Source organism: Pseudophryne corroboree, chromosome 3 (genome assembly GCF_028390025.1).
Source record: "Pseudophryne corroboree isolate aPseCor3 chromosome 3, aPseCor3.hap2, whole genome shotgun sequence".
In the NCBI taxonomy this organism is placed as follows: Eukaryota; Metazoa; Chordata; class Amphibia; order Anura; family Myobatrachidae; genus Pseudophryne; species Pseudophryne corroboree.
The window spans coordinates 342,331,109-342,350,534 of record NC_086446.1 but is presented as its reverse complement, the minus strand read 5'-3'; the positions used below and the strand labels follow the sequence as shown (position 1 = coordinate 342,350,534).

Sequence of the window (19,426 nt, the reverse complement as noted above, 5' to 3'; positions counted from 1 at the left end):
ACTTGCGAGGTGCATACAATCTCATCCGGATCCGTGAGGGTGACGAGTGGAAGACCGCATTTAACACCCGTGACGGACATTATGAGTACCTCGTCATGCCCTTCGGATTGAGCAATGCTCCAGCTGTCTTCCAGCATTTCGTCAATGAGATCTTCAGAGACATTCTATACCGTCATGTCGTGGTCTATCTAGACGATATCCTCATTTTTGCCAACGATTTAGAGGAACATCGTTTTTGGGTTAAAGAGGTTCTGTCCCGTCTCCGTGTCAATCATCTCTATTGCAAATTAGAGAAATGCGTCTTTGAAGTCAAGTCCATTCTGTTTCTAGGGTACATTGTGTCCGGTTCCGGACTAGAGATGGATCCTGAGAAACTACAAGCAATTCAGAATTGGCCGGTACCCTTAACCCTCAAAGGGGTCCAGAGGTTCTTAGGGTTCGCCAATTATTACCGAAAGTTTATACGAGACTTTTCCACCATTGTGGCGCCTATTACTGCTTTCACCAAGAAGGGTGCTAACCCGTCCAAGTGGTCTGAAGAAGCCATGCAAGCTTTTCATCTTTTAAAACAGAGGTTCATCTCTGCGCCTGTCCTGAAACAGCCTGACATCGACTCTCCTTTCATCCTAGAGGTGGATGCCTCCTCCGTTGGAGTAGGAGCGGTGTTATCTCAGAGGGCTAAAGATGGCCATTTACATCCTTGCTGTTTCTTCTCACGGAAGTTCTCCCCAGCGGAGCGCAACTATGCCATTGGCGACCAGGAGTTGCTAGCCATCAAGCTCGCTCTAGAGGAGTGGAGATATCTGTTGGAGGGAGCTTCTCATTCAATCACCATCCTTACAGACCACAAGAACCTTCTATATTTGAAAGGCGCACAATGTCTCAACCCTCGTCAGGCCAGATGGGCACTTTTCTTTTCCAGGTTCGACTTTAAACTCCAGTTCTGTCCGGGCTCTCAGAATCGCAAGGCCGATGCCCTTTCCCCCTCATGGGAGCAAGAAAATGAGTCAGAGTCTTCAGACAAGCATCCTATTATAAGTCCGTTGGCATTCTCCACGGTAGGGATGGACTCTACGCCCCCATCAGGGAAAAGTTTTGTGAAGCCGATGCTAAGGAAGAAGCTCATGCATTGGGCCCATGCTTCCCGTTTTGCCGGACATACAGGTATCCAAAAAACCCTGGAGTTTATCTCTAGGTCCTATTGGTGGCCAACTCTGAAAAAGGACGTCTTGGAGTTTATTGCATCTTGCCCAAAGTGTGCCCAACATAAAGTATCCCGCCAGTCGCCTGCGGGGCAACTGGTTCCACTATCCGTTCCCCGTCGACCATGGACCCACTTGTCGATGGATTTCATTACAGACTTACCCATGTGCAACAAGTTCAATACCATCTGGGTGGTAGTTGACCGGTTCACCAAGATGGCACACTTCATTCCTCTCACCGGTCTTCCGTCAGCTTCCAAGTTGGCTCAAGTATTCATACAAGAGATCTTCCGACTCCACGGTCTTCCTGAAGAAATTATCTCTGATCGAGGAGTTCAATTCACAGCCAAATTCTGGCGAAGTTTATGTCAAGTCCTCCAAGTCAAACTAAAGTTTTCCACGGCTTACCATCCTCAGACCAATGGTCAAACCGAGAGGGTGAATCAGGACTTGGAGGCCTTCCTCCGCATCTATGTGTCCTCCTCTCAAGATGACTGGGTTCAATTTCTTCCCTGGGCCGAGTTCTGTCATAACAACCAGTATCATTCTTCATCTGCTTCAACACCATTCTTCACTAACTTTGGATTCCACCCTAAAGTCCCTGAGTTCCAACCGCTTCCAGCAACTTCTGTTCCCGCAGTGGATATCACCTTGCATCAGTTTGCCAATATCTGGAAGAGCGTACGATCAGCTCTGCTCAAGGCATCGTTCAGGTACAAGAAGTTTGCGGATAAGAAGCGTCGAGCAGTTCCTGCTCTCAAGGTGGGTGATCGGGTATGGTTATCCACGAAGAATTTGAGGTTAAGAGTTCCCAGTATGAAGTTTGCACCTCACTATATCGGTCCTTTCAAGATTGAACAAGTCATCAATCCTGTTGCTTACAGACTCCAGTTGCCTCCCTTCTTAAAAATACCCAGGACATTCCATGTTTCCCTGTTGAAACCGCTGATCTTGAATCGGTTTCATTCCTCACTTCCTCCAACTCCGAAAGTCCAAACTCAACGAGGCGTTGAGTATGAAGTGGCCAAGATCCTGGACTCACGTCACCGTTACGGTCAACTACAATATCTTATTGACTGGAAGGGTTATGGTCCTGAGGAACGTTCATGGACCAATGCTTCTGATGTCCATGCTCCTGCCTTGGTCCGGAGATTCCATTCCAAGTTTCCTCAAAAGCCAAAGAAGTGTCCTGGGGCCACTCCTAAAGGGGGGGGTGCTGTCACGATCCGGGTATCTGGACGCCATTTCTTACCCATCAGATGCCTCCTAAGGCTGGCTCAGCGCTCCAGGACCGGATCCCATCTGTTGTCCTGATGTGTACATTCCTGTATCCTCTCCTGTCACTCTGGGACGCTGTCGCAGTGGACGCCGTATTGCACCTGGCATGGCGTCTCCCGCGGCCTCCGCCGCCGTCCCTGCTCTTCTGCATGCGGGGTGTCTGGGTGGCGATTGCGTCGGCCGCGGCCTCCGCTGTGTCCGCGTGGTTGGATGTGCGTCTGTCGGCCTGGCGCCTCCTGTCTCCGGTGGCCGGCGCCGCCATTACTGTTTTCATTACCACATGGATTACAAACCAAACTTCCCTCCAAGTGTCTGCATGGGCGCAGCCATCTTGGATTCTGTCAGCTGATCATTTCCACCAATCTGTTCTCAGTATTGATAATCTGCATAATTGCCTAGCCAATCCCTTCCTTGCTGCAGGTATAAATACACTGTGCCTGAGCAAGGAAGGCGTCAGTGCTTTGGTTGTCAAACCTAGTTCCTGTTTGTCTCTCTCCTGTGATTGTCTTCCAGGTTCCAGCTCCTGTCTCAAGACTTCCACCATAGAGACCCGCACCAGCATTCCACCTGCGGTGTAGCCTGACTCTCCAATCCATTGTGGATTCATCTGTTTCCAGCTACAACATTACCAGCTTCCAGCAGAGTACAGCTTCCCTTAAAGGGCCGGTGTCCTTTCTACACTTTACCACTCTCCACCGGTATTATTATTTCTCCGCTCTCAAGTTCTACATTTCAGTTCATATTTCATCGCTCCCAAGTTCATTTATTATTTAACTGGTTCCAGCCAGTATCCACTCCGTGCTAACAACAGTCTGGTTCCAGCCAGTATCCACAGCAGCTGTTTTATCTTCAGCAACCCAGCTTTTCCTGGAACACCAGCTGGCACAATCCTGGGTTATCTTCATTGCTACAGTCGGGCCTGGTAAGGACTTTCCATCTAGAAGATCATAAGAACTATCTCACACTACCAGTGCCCTGTGGCTCCTGCCATCCTGTAGTACCCAGGAACTGTATTTATTCTTTGCTGACTTTTATGTTTTCTTTTACTGCTGCTGTGTTGCGGAGTTGTCATAATAAACATCACTGACTTTTATCCAAGTTGTCGTGGTCACGCCTTCGGGCAGTTATTATTTATGTTACTTACATGTCCAGGGGTCTGATACAACCTCCCAGGTTCCGGTACATCTCAGCCCCTACAACTGAGGCTGCCTCCCGTCAGCTCAGGCCCTCAGTTGTGACAGGCGTCCACTGCTACTGCCTGAGGGTCCCTTGACCTGGCACAATACCTCGGAAGCTTCTTGTTGAGGCGTGACGTCATCATGTCTATTTGAGGACGTCCCCAAAGACTTGTTATTTCTGCAAAAACTTCTTGATGAAGACCCCACTCTCCTGGATGGAGATCGTGTCTGCTGAGGAAGTCTGCTACCCAGTTGTCCACTCCAGGAATGAATACCGCTGACAGAGCACTTACGTGATTTTCCGCCCAGCGCAGAATCCTGGTGGCTTCCGCCATTGCCACTCTGCTCCTTGTCCCACCTTGGCGGTTTACATGAGCCACGGCTGTGACGTTGTCTGATTGAATCAGAACCGGTAGGTCGCGAAGAAGATTCTCCGCTTGTCGAAGGCCGTTGTATATGGCCCTTAATTCCAGTATGTTGATGTGTAGACAAGCCTGCTGGCTTGACCACAGTCCCTGAAAATTCCTGCCTTGTGTGACTGCTCCCCTTCCTCGGAGGCTCGCGTCCGTGGTCACCAGAACCCAGTCCTGAATGCCGAACCTGCGACCCTCTAGAAGGTGAGCACTCTGCAGCCACCACAGGAGAGACACCCTGGCCCTGGGGGACATGGTTATTTTCTGATGTATTTGAAGGTGGGACCCGGACCACTTGTCCAGAAGGTCCCACTGAAAAGTCCTCGCATGAAACCTGCCGAAGGGGATGGCCTCGTAGGTCGCCACCATTTTCCCCAGTACTCGAGTGCATTGATGAACTGACACTCTTTTTGGTTTTAACAGGTCTCTGACCATGTTCTGGAGTTCCTGGGCTTTTTCCATCAGGAGAAAAACCCTCTTTTGTTCTGTGTCCAGAATCATGCCTAAGAAGAAAGACAGCCGAGTTGTTGGAACCAACTGTGACTTTGGTAGATTTAGGATCCAGCCATGTTGCTGCAGCACTCTCAGGGAGAGCGACACGCTTTTCTGCAACTGTTCCTTTGATCTCGCTTTTATCAGGAGATCGTCCAAGTACGGGAAAATTGTGACTCCTTGCCTGCGCAGGAGTACCATAATTTCCGCAATTACCTTGGTGAAAACCCTCGGGCCGTGGAAAGCACAAACGGCAACGTCTGAAATTGGTAATGACAATCCTGTACAGCAAATCTCAGGAACGCCTGATGAGGAGGATATATGGGGACATGAAGGTATGCATCCTTTATGTCCAGAGACACCATATAATCCCCCCCCTTCCAGGCTGGCGATGACCGCTCTGAGCGATTCCATCTTGAATTTGACCCTGTTCAAGTATAGATTTAAGGATTTTAAATTCAGAATGGGTCTGACCGAACCTTCCGGTTTCGGGACCACAAACAGGGTTGAGTAGTACCCCGTCCCCTGTTGAAGCAGGGGAACTTTGACCACCACTTGTTGAAGACACAGTTTTTGAATTGCACTTACAACTACCTCCCTCTCTGGGGAAGAAGCTGGTAGGGCCGATTTGAAAAACCGGCGAGGAGGTACAGCTTCGAATACCAGCTTGTAACCCTGGGAAACAATTTCTATTGCCCAGGGATCCACCTGTGATTGAACCCAGACGTGGCTGAAAAGTCGAAGACGTGCCCCCACCAGCGCGGACTCCCTCAGCGGAGCCCCAGCTTCATGCGGTGGATTTAGTAGAAGCCGGGGAGGACTTCTGCTCCTGGGAACTAGCTGTAGCTGGCAGCTTTTTCCCTTACCTCTGGCGTGAAAGGAAGATCCCCGTACTCTTTTGGATTTATGCGACCGAAAGGACTGCATCTGATAATGTGGCGTTTTCTTTGGCTGTGAGGAAACATAAGGTAAAAAAGCGGATTTACCTGCAGTAGCTGTGGAAACCAGGTCCGTGAGACCTTCCCCAAATAAGTCCTCACCCTTGTAAGGCAAAACCTCCATATGCCTCTTTGAGTCGGCATCACCCGTCCATTGGCGGGTCCACAGTGCTCGCCTAGCAGAAATCGGCATTGCGTTGGCTCTGGAACCCAGTAGGCCAACGTCTCTCTGAGCATCTCTCATATATAGGACAGCATCCTTTATATGACCCAAGGTCAATAAAATGGTATCCTTATCCAGGGTATCAATGTCAGCAGACAAGGTATCTGTCCACGCTGCTACAGCGCTACAAACCCAAGCCGACGCTATCGCCGGTCTGAGCAAGGTACCAGTATGTGTATAAATTGACTTCAAGGTAGTCTCCTGCCCGCGATCAGCAGGATCCTTGAGGGCTGCGGTATCTTGCGACGGCAGCGCCACCTTTTTGGATAAGCGCGTCAACGCTTTGTCCACCCTGGGGGAGGATTCCCACCGTATCCTGTCCTTAGCCGGGAAAGGATATGCCATAAGAATCCTTTTGGGAATCTGCAGTTTCTTGTCTGGAGTTTCCCAAGCCCTTTCAAACAACTCATTTAACTCATGGGAAGGGGGGAAAGTAACCTCAGGTTTCTTTTCTTTAAACATGTGGACCCTCGTGTCAGGTACAGAGGGGTCATCCGTGATATGCAACACATCTTTTATTGCAATAATCATATAATGAATACTTTTTGCCAACTTTGGCTACAACCTTGCATCATCGTAGTCGACACTGGAGTCAGAATCCGTGTTGGTATCAGTGTCTGCTACTTGGGATAGCGGGCGCTTCTGAGACCCAGAAGGACATTGTGACATAGTAAAAGGCAAGGATGGACTCCCTGCATTTTCCCTGGACTCCGCTTTGTCCAACCTTTTATGTAATAAATTCACATTTGCATTTAAAACATTTCACATATCCAACCAATCAGGTGTTGGCGTTGCCAACGGAGACACCACACTCATTTGCTCCACCTCCTCCCTAGAAGAGCCGTCCGCTTCAGATTTGCCGACACACACGTACCGACACCCCCACACACTCAGGGAAATCTCTAATCTGGAGACAGTTCCCCAATAAGGCCCTTTGGAGAGACAGAGAGAGAGAGTATGCCAGCACACACCCAGCGCCAAATGACCCTGGAAACACAATTCCCATATATACAGCGCTTTTTTTATATATGTTAAATATACACTGACTGCGCCAAATATATGTGGCCCCCCCCCCTCTTTTAAAGCCATCTGTCACCGTGTTCAGCAGGGGAGAGTCCGGGGAGCCAGCTTCTCAGCAGCGTGTTGTGGAGAAAATGGCGCTGGTTAGTGCTGTGGAATCAAGCTCCGCCCCCTCAGCGGCGGGCTTCGGTCCCGCTCAAAAATACAACAAACTGGCGGGGGATCGTATATATTAATGCCTCAGTCTTATATACCGTTAATAATGCCAGCCAAGAGGTTTATTGCTGCCCAAGGCGCCCCCCCTGCGCCCTGTACCCATCCGTGCCTGTATTGTGTGTGTGTGTGTGTGTGTGTGTGTGTGTGTGTGTGTGTGTGTGTGTGTGTGTGTGTGTGTGTGGGAGCAAATGCTCAGTGAAGATCAGTAGTCTTCTGCCGCCTTTGAAGTCTTCTTTCTTCTTATACTCACCCGGCTTCTATCTTCCGGCTCTGCAAGGAGGACGGCGGTGCGGCTCTGGGACAAACGGCTAGGGTGAGACCTGCGTTCCGACCCTCTGGAGCTAATGGTGTCCAGTAGCCTAAGAAGCAGAGCCTATCACTTAAGTAGGTCTGCTTCTCTCTCCTCAGTCCCACGATGCAGGGAGCCTGTTGCCAGCAGGCTCCCTGAAAATAAAAAACCTAACAAAATTCTTTTTACAGAGAAACTCTGGAGAGCTCCCCTGCAATGCACCCAGTCTCCTCTGGGCACAGGATCTAACTGAGGTCTGGAGGAGGGGCATAGAGGGAGGAGCCAGTGCACACCCATTCTAAAGTTCTTTATAGTGCCCATGTCTCCTGCGGAGCCCGTCTATACCCCATGGTCCTTACGGAGTCCCCAGCATCCTCTAGGACGTAAGAGAAATATATATTCGCATACCTATAAAATTCGGCTAGGGCTGGCCCTGGATCAGGGACACCTAATACGGAACTGCAGCTCCTATAACAACTTTTTAAACTTCTCTCCTGTACGCTGACAATTTAGTAAAAAAGCTAATTAAAAGACTTTGGGCTAGATGCATCATCGCTTGGAAAGTGATAAAATGGAGTGTGAAAAAGTACCAGCCAATCAGGACCTAACTACCATGTCACAGGCTGTGTTTGAAAAATGGCTGTTAGAAGCTGATTGGCTATTACTTTTTCACTCTCCATTTTATCACTTTCCAAGCGATGATGCATCTGGCCCTTTGGCCGCACCAACCTCTGCCCCCCCCCCCCCCCTTCCCCCTGCCTGTCACTTGGTCCAGTCCGTCCAGGGGTGCGTGCTGGTGTCGCAACATCATGACGATAACGCTGCGCCAGCCCTTTCCATTCCCTGGCGCCAGACACGAGCGTGTGATGGTGTCATTTTCAGACTGCAGCAGCCACCCGCAGCCCCCACAGCTGTGCTGCCTGCAGACAAGAGAGCTGTAGTGACGGTTAGTCCCTCCTGGGTCCTGGCACCATCCCTAACCATTGTAACAGTCTGTGTCTGGTCACATGTATGTATGTATATACTGTGTGTGTGTATTTATATGTATATATATATATATATATATATATATATATACATACACATGTGTATAATGGGCACAGAGCGCTTGAAGGTTGTGTTCTGACATTGGGGTCGAGGAGGGGGGAGGAGGGAGAGTTGAGGGGGCCCCCAAAGATATCGATGTACTGGGCCCCATGATTTCTGTTGCCGGCCCTGCATCTATTCATGAAGCAGTGAAAAGTATGGCGAAGTGAGCCAGTGGAGAAGTTGCCCATGGCAACTAATCAGCATTGACGTAACATTTATCATTTGCATACTTTAAAATTATACAGAACAGCTGATTGGTTGCCATGGGCAACTTCTCCACTGGTTCACTTCTCCACTCTTTTCACTGTTCATGAATAGACCTGAATGTGTACTAGTGCATAAACCATCGGGGACAGTACACAACAGCAACTGGTGTGTGTAGCTATGTACTACATGTGACAGTGCACACATGTGAGATGTCAGCAGCTGGTGTGTGTGCGGTGTATATGTACAGATGACAGTGTACAAATGTGAGGTGACAGCAGTAGGTGCATTTACAGTGCAGTGTATGTACTATATGTGACAGCATACACAGCAGCAGCTTGTGTGTGTGTGTGTGTGTGTGTGTGTGTGTGTGTGTGTGTGTGTGTGTGTGTGTGTGTGTGTGTGTGTGTGTGCAGTGTATAGTTTATGACAGAAGTAGTATGTACTATATGTACACATGAGATGTGACAGCAGCCGGTTTGTGTGCAATGTATATTGCATGTATAACAGGAGTAGTATGTACTATGTGACTGACAATGTAGAGCAGCTGGTGTGTGTGTGTGTGTGTGTGTGTGTGTGTGTGTGTGTGTGTGTGTGTGTGTGTGTGTGTGTGTGTGTGTGGCAGTAGTATGTACTATAGGTGCTGTGGCTACACATCACATACCTTGTTGTGGATCAGGGTGGATATGGACAATTTGCAGAGGAGTTTCAGTGGTCCCTTATGTTCCCACTCTCTGTCATGGGACTTTGCTGCTGCAGTCCATTAAGTTGTCCCATCTTGAGGATCCCTCTTGACAGCAGTCCCGAATATCTTATCACACTCCTGTGGGGAGAAGAGACACTTACTGGTGTCAGCCAAGCTGTCCATGGCCAGGGGTGTCCTGCTGCCAGTGGGAGATTAGAGATGCTGAGCAAAGTGGACTGCCTCGCTGCCCCTTCTACTCCCAGTATTATCAGAGCGACCACCCCTTCCATATAGTAACATGCCTGGCCACCCGATATACCATCACCCTGCTCTACCATGTACCGAGCCCTACCCTCACTCCCCCATACCCTCTCTCTGAGTAACTACTTCCAGTCTCCGCACCAGCATATGGTTGGCCCAGCATCAGACATTAGTCACCCCACTGACATTTCCTTCCATCTCTCCTAGCATACAGTACACTGTCCTACCCCGCACACAGCATCCCCTTCTCAAAATAGCATTATGGCAGTGAGCGACCACACCAGACCCTACCTTGTCGGTAATTCAGCACTTACCTGATTGTCCAATCCTAACCAGTCAGCACCTTCTCTTTTGCCCTAACTTGTCATTTTCTCTTTGTCTTCACCTTTCCATTAGCCAATGTTGTTTATGTCAGCATTCTTTATCATTAGAACATGTTTTGTAATTATCATCTGGGGAGAAAAGGTTTATTCAATCCCTGGTTCAACCAATCCTATACAATCACCTGTTCTTCCAATGGGGCTACAGAGGAGTTTGGGGACTAGTTTAAATCGTACTAATTATTTTCTACATTGAATAGGGGAACCTTACACCTGGATGTGCGATTGGCGAGTCTGGGGATAGACCAATGCTCCCAAGACCCTGTCTGGTTTGCAAATACTCACAGCTGTGATGAGAACAGTACACAGGTAATGGGGTACTATAGATGGGTAATGGGTTGTAGAATGGAAAACTTTTTAACCCAAGATACTATGGAGCTGATGCTGAGTTAGCAGTAAAGCAAAAAAAATGTACAAAGTAACGTTGCACCTAGGCAGAACCATATAGCACTCTTGCTAGGGCAGATTTAAAATGTGCAGAGAGATTTAGATTGAGAGGGACGTGTCCAAACTCAAATCTAAATTGCCCTGTAAAAATAAAGTTATCCATAATATGTGGGTCACGCACATAGGCAGCTTGGGAGGGGGGGAGGTCGGCATTTTTGGGCATTTTTATTTATTTTATTATTGTAATTCTTGTATTGTAATTTCAGCTGCTGCTGCTGGCAGCCAGATACATAGCTGCTACAGCAGCAGTGGCCGAACTACTGCTGGGCTCGCGGTGCAGTGCACTGTTGCCCGCGGCAGTTAACCACTTAACTGGCATGGTGAGATCACATGCAACCACGCCGCCCCACTGTGTCCTCCAGTTTTTTATGAGATGTTCTGCAGATGTGCATAATATAATATTTAAATATTTAAAAAGAAAAATGTTATGAAAGGAAAAATCACCAGTTAAGTGGTTAAGGGGCCAAACTGACTCATACCTGTATGCCCATGGGCTGTAATGAGGCCCCCTCCAGCGCTCACCCCCGGGAGAATACCTGTGTGCATTGTCAAGGCTGTGGGAAAAGAGCTGCTACTGCCTGGGGGGGAAGGCCTGTAAGGCGGTGATGTGGTTGAAGAGCCATTACCGCGTTCTGATTCCACTTTCATTTGCGCACCAGTAATTGAGGAAAGCCTCCATTAATTAGTGCAGAGGATGAGAAGAGGGGGACACCAGGAGGTGAGGCACTTGCTATCCAGCTGTTGCTACCTATCCGGGACGGGCTGCTGCAGATCCAAATGTTGTGTCCATGTACTGGAGCCTGATCCTCAGTACAGTGCCTCTAAAAAAAGGTATGCTCCCTCTGTGAGTGCACTGCCATTGATCAAAGATTCTAATAATTGTATTGTGATATACTGTGATATGGTTCCGGTATGAATGGTCGACCATGTTATGGTCGACAGTCATTAGGTCAACCACTATTGGTCAACATTGGTATGGTCGACATGGACAAATGGTTGACACATGAAAGGTCGACATGAGTTTTTTTACTTTTTTTGGTGTCATTTTCTGCGTAAAGTGACGGGGAACCCCAATTAGTGCACCGCGTCCCCTCGCATGGCTCGCTTCACTCGCCATGCTTCGGGCAAGGTGCCTCACTCCACTACTGCTGCGCTCGGCACAGATTACCTTTCCCAATCGTAGTCCACGTGGATCGTAAAATATGGAAAAGTTCCCCAAAAGAATTTTTTTTGAAAAACTCATGTTGACCTTTTCATGTGTCGACCATTTTCACGTGTCGACCAAGTGTCCATGTCGACCATGTCAATGTCGACCAATAGTGGTCGACCTAATAACTGTCGACCATAACATGGTCGACCATCCAAACGGATACCCTGTGATCTATCTATCTATCTATCTATCTATCTATCTATCTATCTATCTATCTATCTATCTATCTATCTATCTATCTATCTATATCCAGTAGGTCCACACTCACTGCTACAGAATCATCATGGGCAGTGCTCCATAAAGGGGTTCAGCAGTCCATACATATACAAAAAGTAGTACAGGCACTCACACCACTTCCAAATGGATGACATTTTATTGTACCTCACAAGAGCATCTCATGGGCTGATGGGTGAAATACCTGTTGTGACATTATCTGTCTTGACAAAGGCTCAGATGGAGCCGAAACATTGACATGCTGCTGAGATGCCATTTTGACTGCTGCTTATTCTCATTCTGAGATGCACTTGTGAGCTACAATAAAATTTCATCCATCTGGAAGTGGTGCGTGCCTGTACTACTTTTTGGATGGATGGATATATATATATATATATATATATATATATATATATATATACATATACACAGTATGTATATATATATATATATATATATATATACTGTTTATATATATATATATAATTTTATTTATAAAGCACTCTTTCTCTAACAGGACTTAAAGTGCATTACAGACATCAAAAAAATGCACATAATACAGAAGATTCACGTAATACAGCAAAAGACAAGCTACACAGACAACAAAAAGCAAAACCTAGAGTGCATAGTAAGCATAGTGCAGGATTGGTGTAGGCATATTGGGTAATAAATTCCATGGGTTGTGTATTGTACCCTCACAAGGTACCAGGCGAGGCAGCCATCTTGGACGCACTACGTAGGATTACCCTGGGTGGAATAGTCTACCCCCAGAAGAGATGACACAAAATGGGGCTGATTGTAGTGTCTTAACGCTCAGAGTAGGGTCCCAAGCAAATTGCCAGGTCCAGATAGTTTTCAAAGCATCCACCAGTGTACCAGATGAGGCAGCCATGTTGGGCGCACTACGAAGCTTACATTGTAGAAGGTGAGCCATACAAGGGCCCAATGCATATATGGGAAAACTGACACTTGTTTAGTAGTATGGTATAACCAGTATGGAAAGATCCGCGTGAAGAACATCCTGCCCACAGAGGAACCATCCGAGGCAGCCATCTGGGGTGCACTGCATAGGTTTCTGCTGGCAGGGTGTGCAATCAATGGAGGTACACATTACAAAAATAGCACACAGTGGGGTGGAAGTACACTGTAAGAATTGTGTATGTATATATATATATATATATGGAGTAAGCGTTGGTGGCACTCAGGCAGACTTAGCAGATGCAAAGATAAAATTCCTTTATTTGCCTACATGTTTCGGGGAAAAGCACCCCGTCCTCAGGGCTTGGACAACAATAAAAACATACACATACAACACTTAAATACACCACAGACAAAAGACATTAGTGTAAAGATTGTACTCACCTGTCCTCACGGCGCTGCCGCCCGTCCGCACATGCTGCACGCTTCCGTGTCGCTGAGCGATGACGTCACGGTGCGCCGCGGGGCAGGGAGATCGTCATGGAAACCAACAGTAATCAATTACAGGCGTCCAGAGAGCCTGTACAAAAAACATACATAGATAAACAATACAGCACATTTAAAATACATGTAAACCATCGTATAAGGAGAGATCCTAATAACACCTAGCCAACATCAAAAACATAATAACATATTGAAATCGTCTGTTGCCAAAAAACCAGGATGATTATAATTGGCAAACAGCAATTAACCCCTACACTATAAGCTGCATATAGGATTACCCAAATAATTAGTTAAACGACCCTAAAGAAAACACTGTAATCCCAGGTTTTCGTTAAGGCCACCAGGGGATAATGTTCCCAGCTTAAAGATCCAACGGGACTCCTTCTGTAGAAGTAATCTATCCCTATTGCCACCCCTCAACGAAATAGGGGTATGATCAATAAGGATAGCCCGAATGCTAGCCACCCCATGTTTAGCAGTCAAACAGTGACGCGCAAAAGGCTGATCACTTGTACCCTTCTCAAAAGCTTTTTTGATGGCACTCCTATGAAGCGCCATCCTTTCTCTAAACTGTCGTATGGTCTTGCCGACATAGGCAAGACCACACGGACATGTAAGGAAATATATTACGTGAGTGGTAGTGCAAGTAAGGCGATGTCTAATAGGGATTTTCTGACCTGTTTGAGGATGGTTGAACGTAGTGCCAGTTTGCAAAGTATTGCATGTGGCACAACCGAGACACCTATAGCACCCCATCTTAGGTCTGAGGAAATGGGCTTGGTTACATTTAGCCATATTGGTGACATCAAGGCGAACTATATGGTCCCCTATATTATTACCCCTAGTATGACTAGGTAACAGTCTAGTGTTGGATAGATTACTCAAAGCAGTTTCTATTTGTATAATGGGCCACAGTTGTTTGGCCTTGCTCACTATTCGTTTTGAGCTCGTAGTGAATCTGCTCACCCATGGTAATCTGTCTGCTGTTTTTTTCTGGTCAGACCTGGGATTTAATAATTGTTGTCTAGGGATACGGAGGACTGCCGCCTTTGATTTTTCAAGTTCCCTAATGGGATACCCCCTTTGTGCAAATCTCAATAGCATTTCATTGAGGGCCCTATTGGTCTCCTGGGGGTCTGACGTAATACGCCGCACTCGCAAAAATTGCGAGTACGGTAACCCTTTCTTTAGTGCCAATGGATGGAAACTTTGATAATTCAAAAACGTATTTCTATCAGTGTCCTTAACGAAAAGTGAGGTACTGAGCTGACCAGAGTTAAGAGTAATAGAAACATCCAAGTAATTGATTTGCTTTTCGTCAATCACATATGTAAATTTCACTACATGTTCAGATGCATTATGATGTTCCCACAACCTGGTTAACTCCTCCCTAGAACCACCCCAACAGACCAGAAGATCATCGATATAGCGCCTGTAGTAAATCACATGGGGCTTAACAGAAGGGTCAAGATAAAACATAATCTTTTCAAGATGGTACATGAAGGCATTGGCGTACGATGGGGCCACAGCGGATCCCATCGCACACCCAGATGACTGTAAATAGAAATCCCCATTAAAAATGAAATAATTTCTCTTCAAGACCAAATTCAATAAATGCAAAAAGAAAGACACTTCTGGGCCCTGGTATAAAGCATTACCTTCAATAAGTGCTCTTACAGCCTCTACACCTGCATCATGTGGGATGCAGGTGTAGAGGCTGGTAACATCAGCACTACACAACAGAGTATTATTGGGTATCGACTCTAATTGCTGTAATTGCAACAAGAGAGATGATGTATCCTTTAGAAAGGAGGGCAGAGCTTGAATACAGGGATTAAGGTAGGCATCCAGGTAGACCGCAATGGGCTGATATAACGAACCCCTTGCTGACACAATAGGTCGACCTGGAGGATTCTCCAGAGTCTTGTGTACTTTCGGCAAGGTATAAAAAAGCGGTACTACCGGGAAGTCCACCGTAAGGGCAGTACAAGCATCTTGAGATATAATACCCAACCCACTAGATTCCCTTAGGAATATATCCAGCTCTTTTTTAAAATCCTTGGTAGGATCTTTGTTAAGACGGGAATATACAGATGAATCACTTAATTGGCGTTCACATTCAGCAATGTAAGCCCCAATGTCTTGAACGACTATGGACCCACCCTTATCGGCCTTCCGAATTATGATGTCAGTTCTAGAAGACAAATTTTTTAGTGTGGTACGTTCTTCAAAGGTGAGATTGGGGTATACTGGCTCATTCATAGCCTGCACACCTTCTAACTCTACCATACGAATAAACGTCCTAATCGACGAATTTTGACTAGGGGGGTCAAATTGAGATTTAGGGGCTAATTTCCAAAGCTGGGTCGGTATTTCTGAAGAAGCTTCCTCCCGAGGTGTCTGTCGAGAGGCTCTGCTATTGAAATATTCCTTTCGCTTCAACGTCCTGTTTAGCCGATAAATATCAGCCTTCCATTCCAATGGGTCTGGGATCGTAGTGGGAACAAAGGAAAGTCCTTTAGCTAAAAGGCCATATTCTTGATCAGAGAGAGGAGTGGATGAAAGATTGAAGACAAGCTCCTTTAGTGACGTGGCGGTCTTAGATCGTATGATCCTTTGGTTTTGTTTGGACCTCCTCGTCCTCTGCCGCGACCGCTTTTGGAATTGCGATTGGGGCGTCCTTGGACCCCCATCTGGGGCTGTCCTAAAGGGACCGCTCTCTCAGTCGATGTTGATGGTGCCGAGGTCATATCTGAATCACTCGCGGAGGATGACATACCAGGTTGTTCCCTGCGTCGCCAATTTTGCTGTCGGCGTCTAGAGGAGAATTGTTGCTGATGATTAGGTCTTGAACTACCCAGCCAAGGATAAACCTGCCTTTGTGCATAGTCTCTTTGGACTTTAGCAAGTTTATCTTTTTTGAACCGTATAAGGTCCTGTCGATATTTTTCCATCTGGGTGTTCAGTTTATTCATCCAATCAGTCTGTGTATCCGCACTAATGGTTGTTTTATGCTGTAACTCAAAGGATTGAATCTGCTCTTTAACCAAATTTAATTCCCGGGTAGATTCCTCCACTACCAACAAAATAAGGTCCATCGAACACTTATTCAAAATTGCCACCCACCGGCGACAAAATTGTGCACTGTAACGGCCTATCGTCGGCGAGTTGGATATCCTAAACCCACGGGGAATTAAATTACTCCGGTAATAGTCAGATAGCGTGATACCGTGATACAAAAAGTCACACTCCCTTTGCTTTAATTTTAACCATTGTCGGTACAGCTCCTCATTTGTATTAGGCACCGTCTCATCCACCAGCCTTCTTTCCACAAGAATTGCATTAGCTTCTGCATCAGAGAAGCTTAGACGTTCATGTGCATCCTGATGCACTAGATCCAATGTGGCATCCATATCAGAATTATGCTCCATGATGCCACTAGCAGCTTAATCGTGTAGAGAGCCACTAACGTGAGGTAGGGATTATAAACACTGACGTGAGATAGGAATTATCAGCACAGTCCCCCACCAACGATGATTCAGTTCTAAAAAGCTGCCGGTGAGTACAGCCAAAACCAATGTCAATGTCCTGAGTAATTTATAAATCACTGGGTGCCATGATGGATGAGACCACACAGTAGAAGTCAAACCAACAATAATTCCAAAATCATACCGGCACTCCCACTGTATATGGATAGGTTCCTTTGCTGCGGTGCCCTCCAGGTCAGCAATGAGACAAGTATATGGAGTAAGCGTTGGTGGCACTCAGGCAGACTTAGCAGATGCAAAGATAAAATTCCTTTATTTGCCTACATGTTTCGGGGAAAAGCACCCCGTCCTCAGGGCTTGGACAACAATAAAAACATACACATACAACACTTAAATACACCACAGACAAAATACATTAGTGTAAAGATTGTACTCACCTGTCCTCACGGCGCTGCCGCCCGTCCGCACATGCTGCACGCTTACGTGTCGCTGAGCGATGACGTCACGGTGCGCCGCGGGGCAGGGAGATCGTCATGGAAACCAACAGTAATCAATTACAGGCGTCCAGAGAGCCTGTACAAAAAACATACATGGATAAACAATACAGCACATTTAAAATACATGTAAACCATCGTATAAGGAGAGATCCTAATAACACCTAGCCAACATCAAAAACATTATAACATATTGAAATCGTCTGTTGCCAAAAAACCAGGATGATTATAATTGGCAAACAGCAATTAACCCCTACACTATAAGCTGCATATAGGATTACCCAAATAATTAGTTAAACGACCCTAAAGAAAACACTGTAATCCCAGGTTTTCGTTAAGGCCACCAGGGGATAATGTTCCCAGCTTAAAGATCCAACGGGACTCCTTCTGTAGAAGTAATCTATCCCTATTGCCACCCCTCAACGAAATAGGGGTATGATCAATAAGGATAGCCCGAATGCTAGCCACCCCATGTTTAGCAGTCAAACAGTGACGCGCAAAAGGCTGATCACTTGTACCCTTCTCAAAAGCTTTTTTGATGGCACTCCTATGAAGCGCCATCCTTTCTCTAAACTGTCGTATGGTCTTGCCGACATAGGCAAGACCACACGGACATGTAAGTAAATATATTACGTAGGAGTGCCATCAAAAAAGCTTTTGAGAAGGGTACAAGTGATCAGCCTTTTGCGCGTCACTGTTTGACTGCTAAACATGGGGTGGCTAGCATTCGGGCTATCCTTATTGATCATACCCCTATTTCGTTGAGGGGTGGCAATAGGGATAGATTACTTCTACAGAAGGAGTCCCGTTGGATCTTTAAGCTGGGAACATTATCCCCTGGTGGCCTTAACGAAAACCTGGGATTACAGTGTTTTCTTTAGGGTCGTTTAACTAATTATTTGGGTAATCCTATATGCAGCTTATAGTGTAGGGGTTAATTGCTGTTTGCCAATTATAATCATCCTGGTTTTTTGGCAACAGACGATTTCAATATGTTATAATGTTTTTGATGTTGGCTAGGTGTTATTAGGATCTCTCCTTATACGATGGTTTACATGTATTTTAAATGTGCTGTATTGTTTATCCATGTATGTTTTTTGTACAGGCTCTCTGGACGCCTGTAATTGATTACTGTTGGTTTCCATGACGATCTCCCTGCCCCGCGGCGCACCGTGACGTCATCGCTCAGCGACACGTAAGCGTGCAGCATGTGCGGACGGGCGGCAGCGCCGTGAGGACAGGTGAGTACAATCTTTACACTAATGTATTTTGTCTGTGGTGTATTTAAGTGTTGTATGTGTATGTTTTTATTGTTGTCCAAGCCCTGAGGACGGGGTGCTTTTCCCCGAAACATGTAGGCAAATAAAGGAATTTTATCTTTGCATCTGCTAAGTCTGCCTGAGTGCCACCAACGCTTACTCCATATACTTGTCTCATTGCTGACCTGGAGGGCACCGCAGCAAAGGAACCTATCCATATACAGTGGGAGTGCCGGTATGATTTTGGAATTATTGTTGGTTTGACTTCTACTGTGTGGTCTCATCCATCATGGCACCCAGTGATTTATAAATTACTCAGGACATTGACATTGGTTTTGGCTGTACTCACCGGCAGCTTTTTAGAACTGAATCATCGTTGGTGGGGGACTGTGCTGATAATTCCTATCTCACGTCAGTGTTTATAATCCCTACCTCACGTTAGTGGCTCTCTACACGATTAAGCTGCTAGTGGCATCATGGAGCATAATTCTGATATGGATGCCACATTGGATCTAGTGCATCAGGATGCACATGAACGTCTAAGCTTCTCTGATGCAGAAGCTAATGCAATTCTTGTGGAAAGAAGGCTGGTGGATGAGACGGTGCCTAATACAAATGAGGAGCTGTACCGACAATGGTTAAAATTAAAGCAAAGGGAGTGTGACTTTTTGTATCACGGTATCACGCTATCTGACTATTACCGGAGTAATTTAATTCCCCGTGGGTTTAGGATATCCAACTCGCCGACGATAGGCCGTTACAGTGCACAATTTTGTCGCCGGTGGGTGGCAATTTTGAATAAGTGTTCGATGGACCTTATTTTGTTGGTAGTGGAGGAATCTACCCGGGAATTAAATTTGGTTAAAGAGCAGATTCAATCCTTTGAGTTACAGCATAAAACAACCATTAGTGCGGATACACAGACTGATTGGATGAATAAACTGAACACCCAGATGGAAAAATATCGACAGGACCTTATACGGTTCAAAAAAGATAAACTTGCTAAAGTCCAAAGAGACTATGCA

General features: G+C 46.4%; 1 protein-coding gene across 1 annotated transcript in view; it reads left to right on the top strand.

Moving 5' to 3' along the window:
- Positions 1–19,426, top strand: part of GPR179 (G protein-coupled receptor 179) — a 152,934-nt gene that overhangs the window by 104,720 nt on the left and 28,788 nt on the right. The window contains exon 2 of the mRNA XM_063959656.1: positions 10,069–10,177. Coding sequence (XP_063815726.1) covers positions 10,069–10,177 — 109 coding nt within the window. The remainder of the gene's footprint in view (positions 1–10,068; positions 10,178–19,426) is intronic.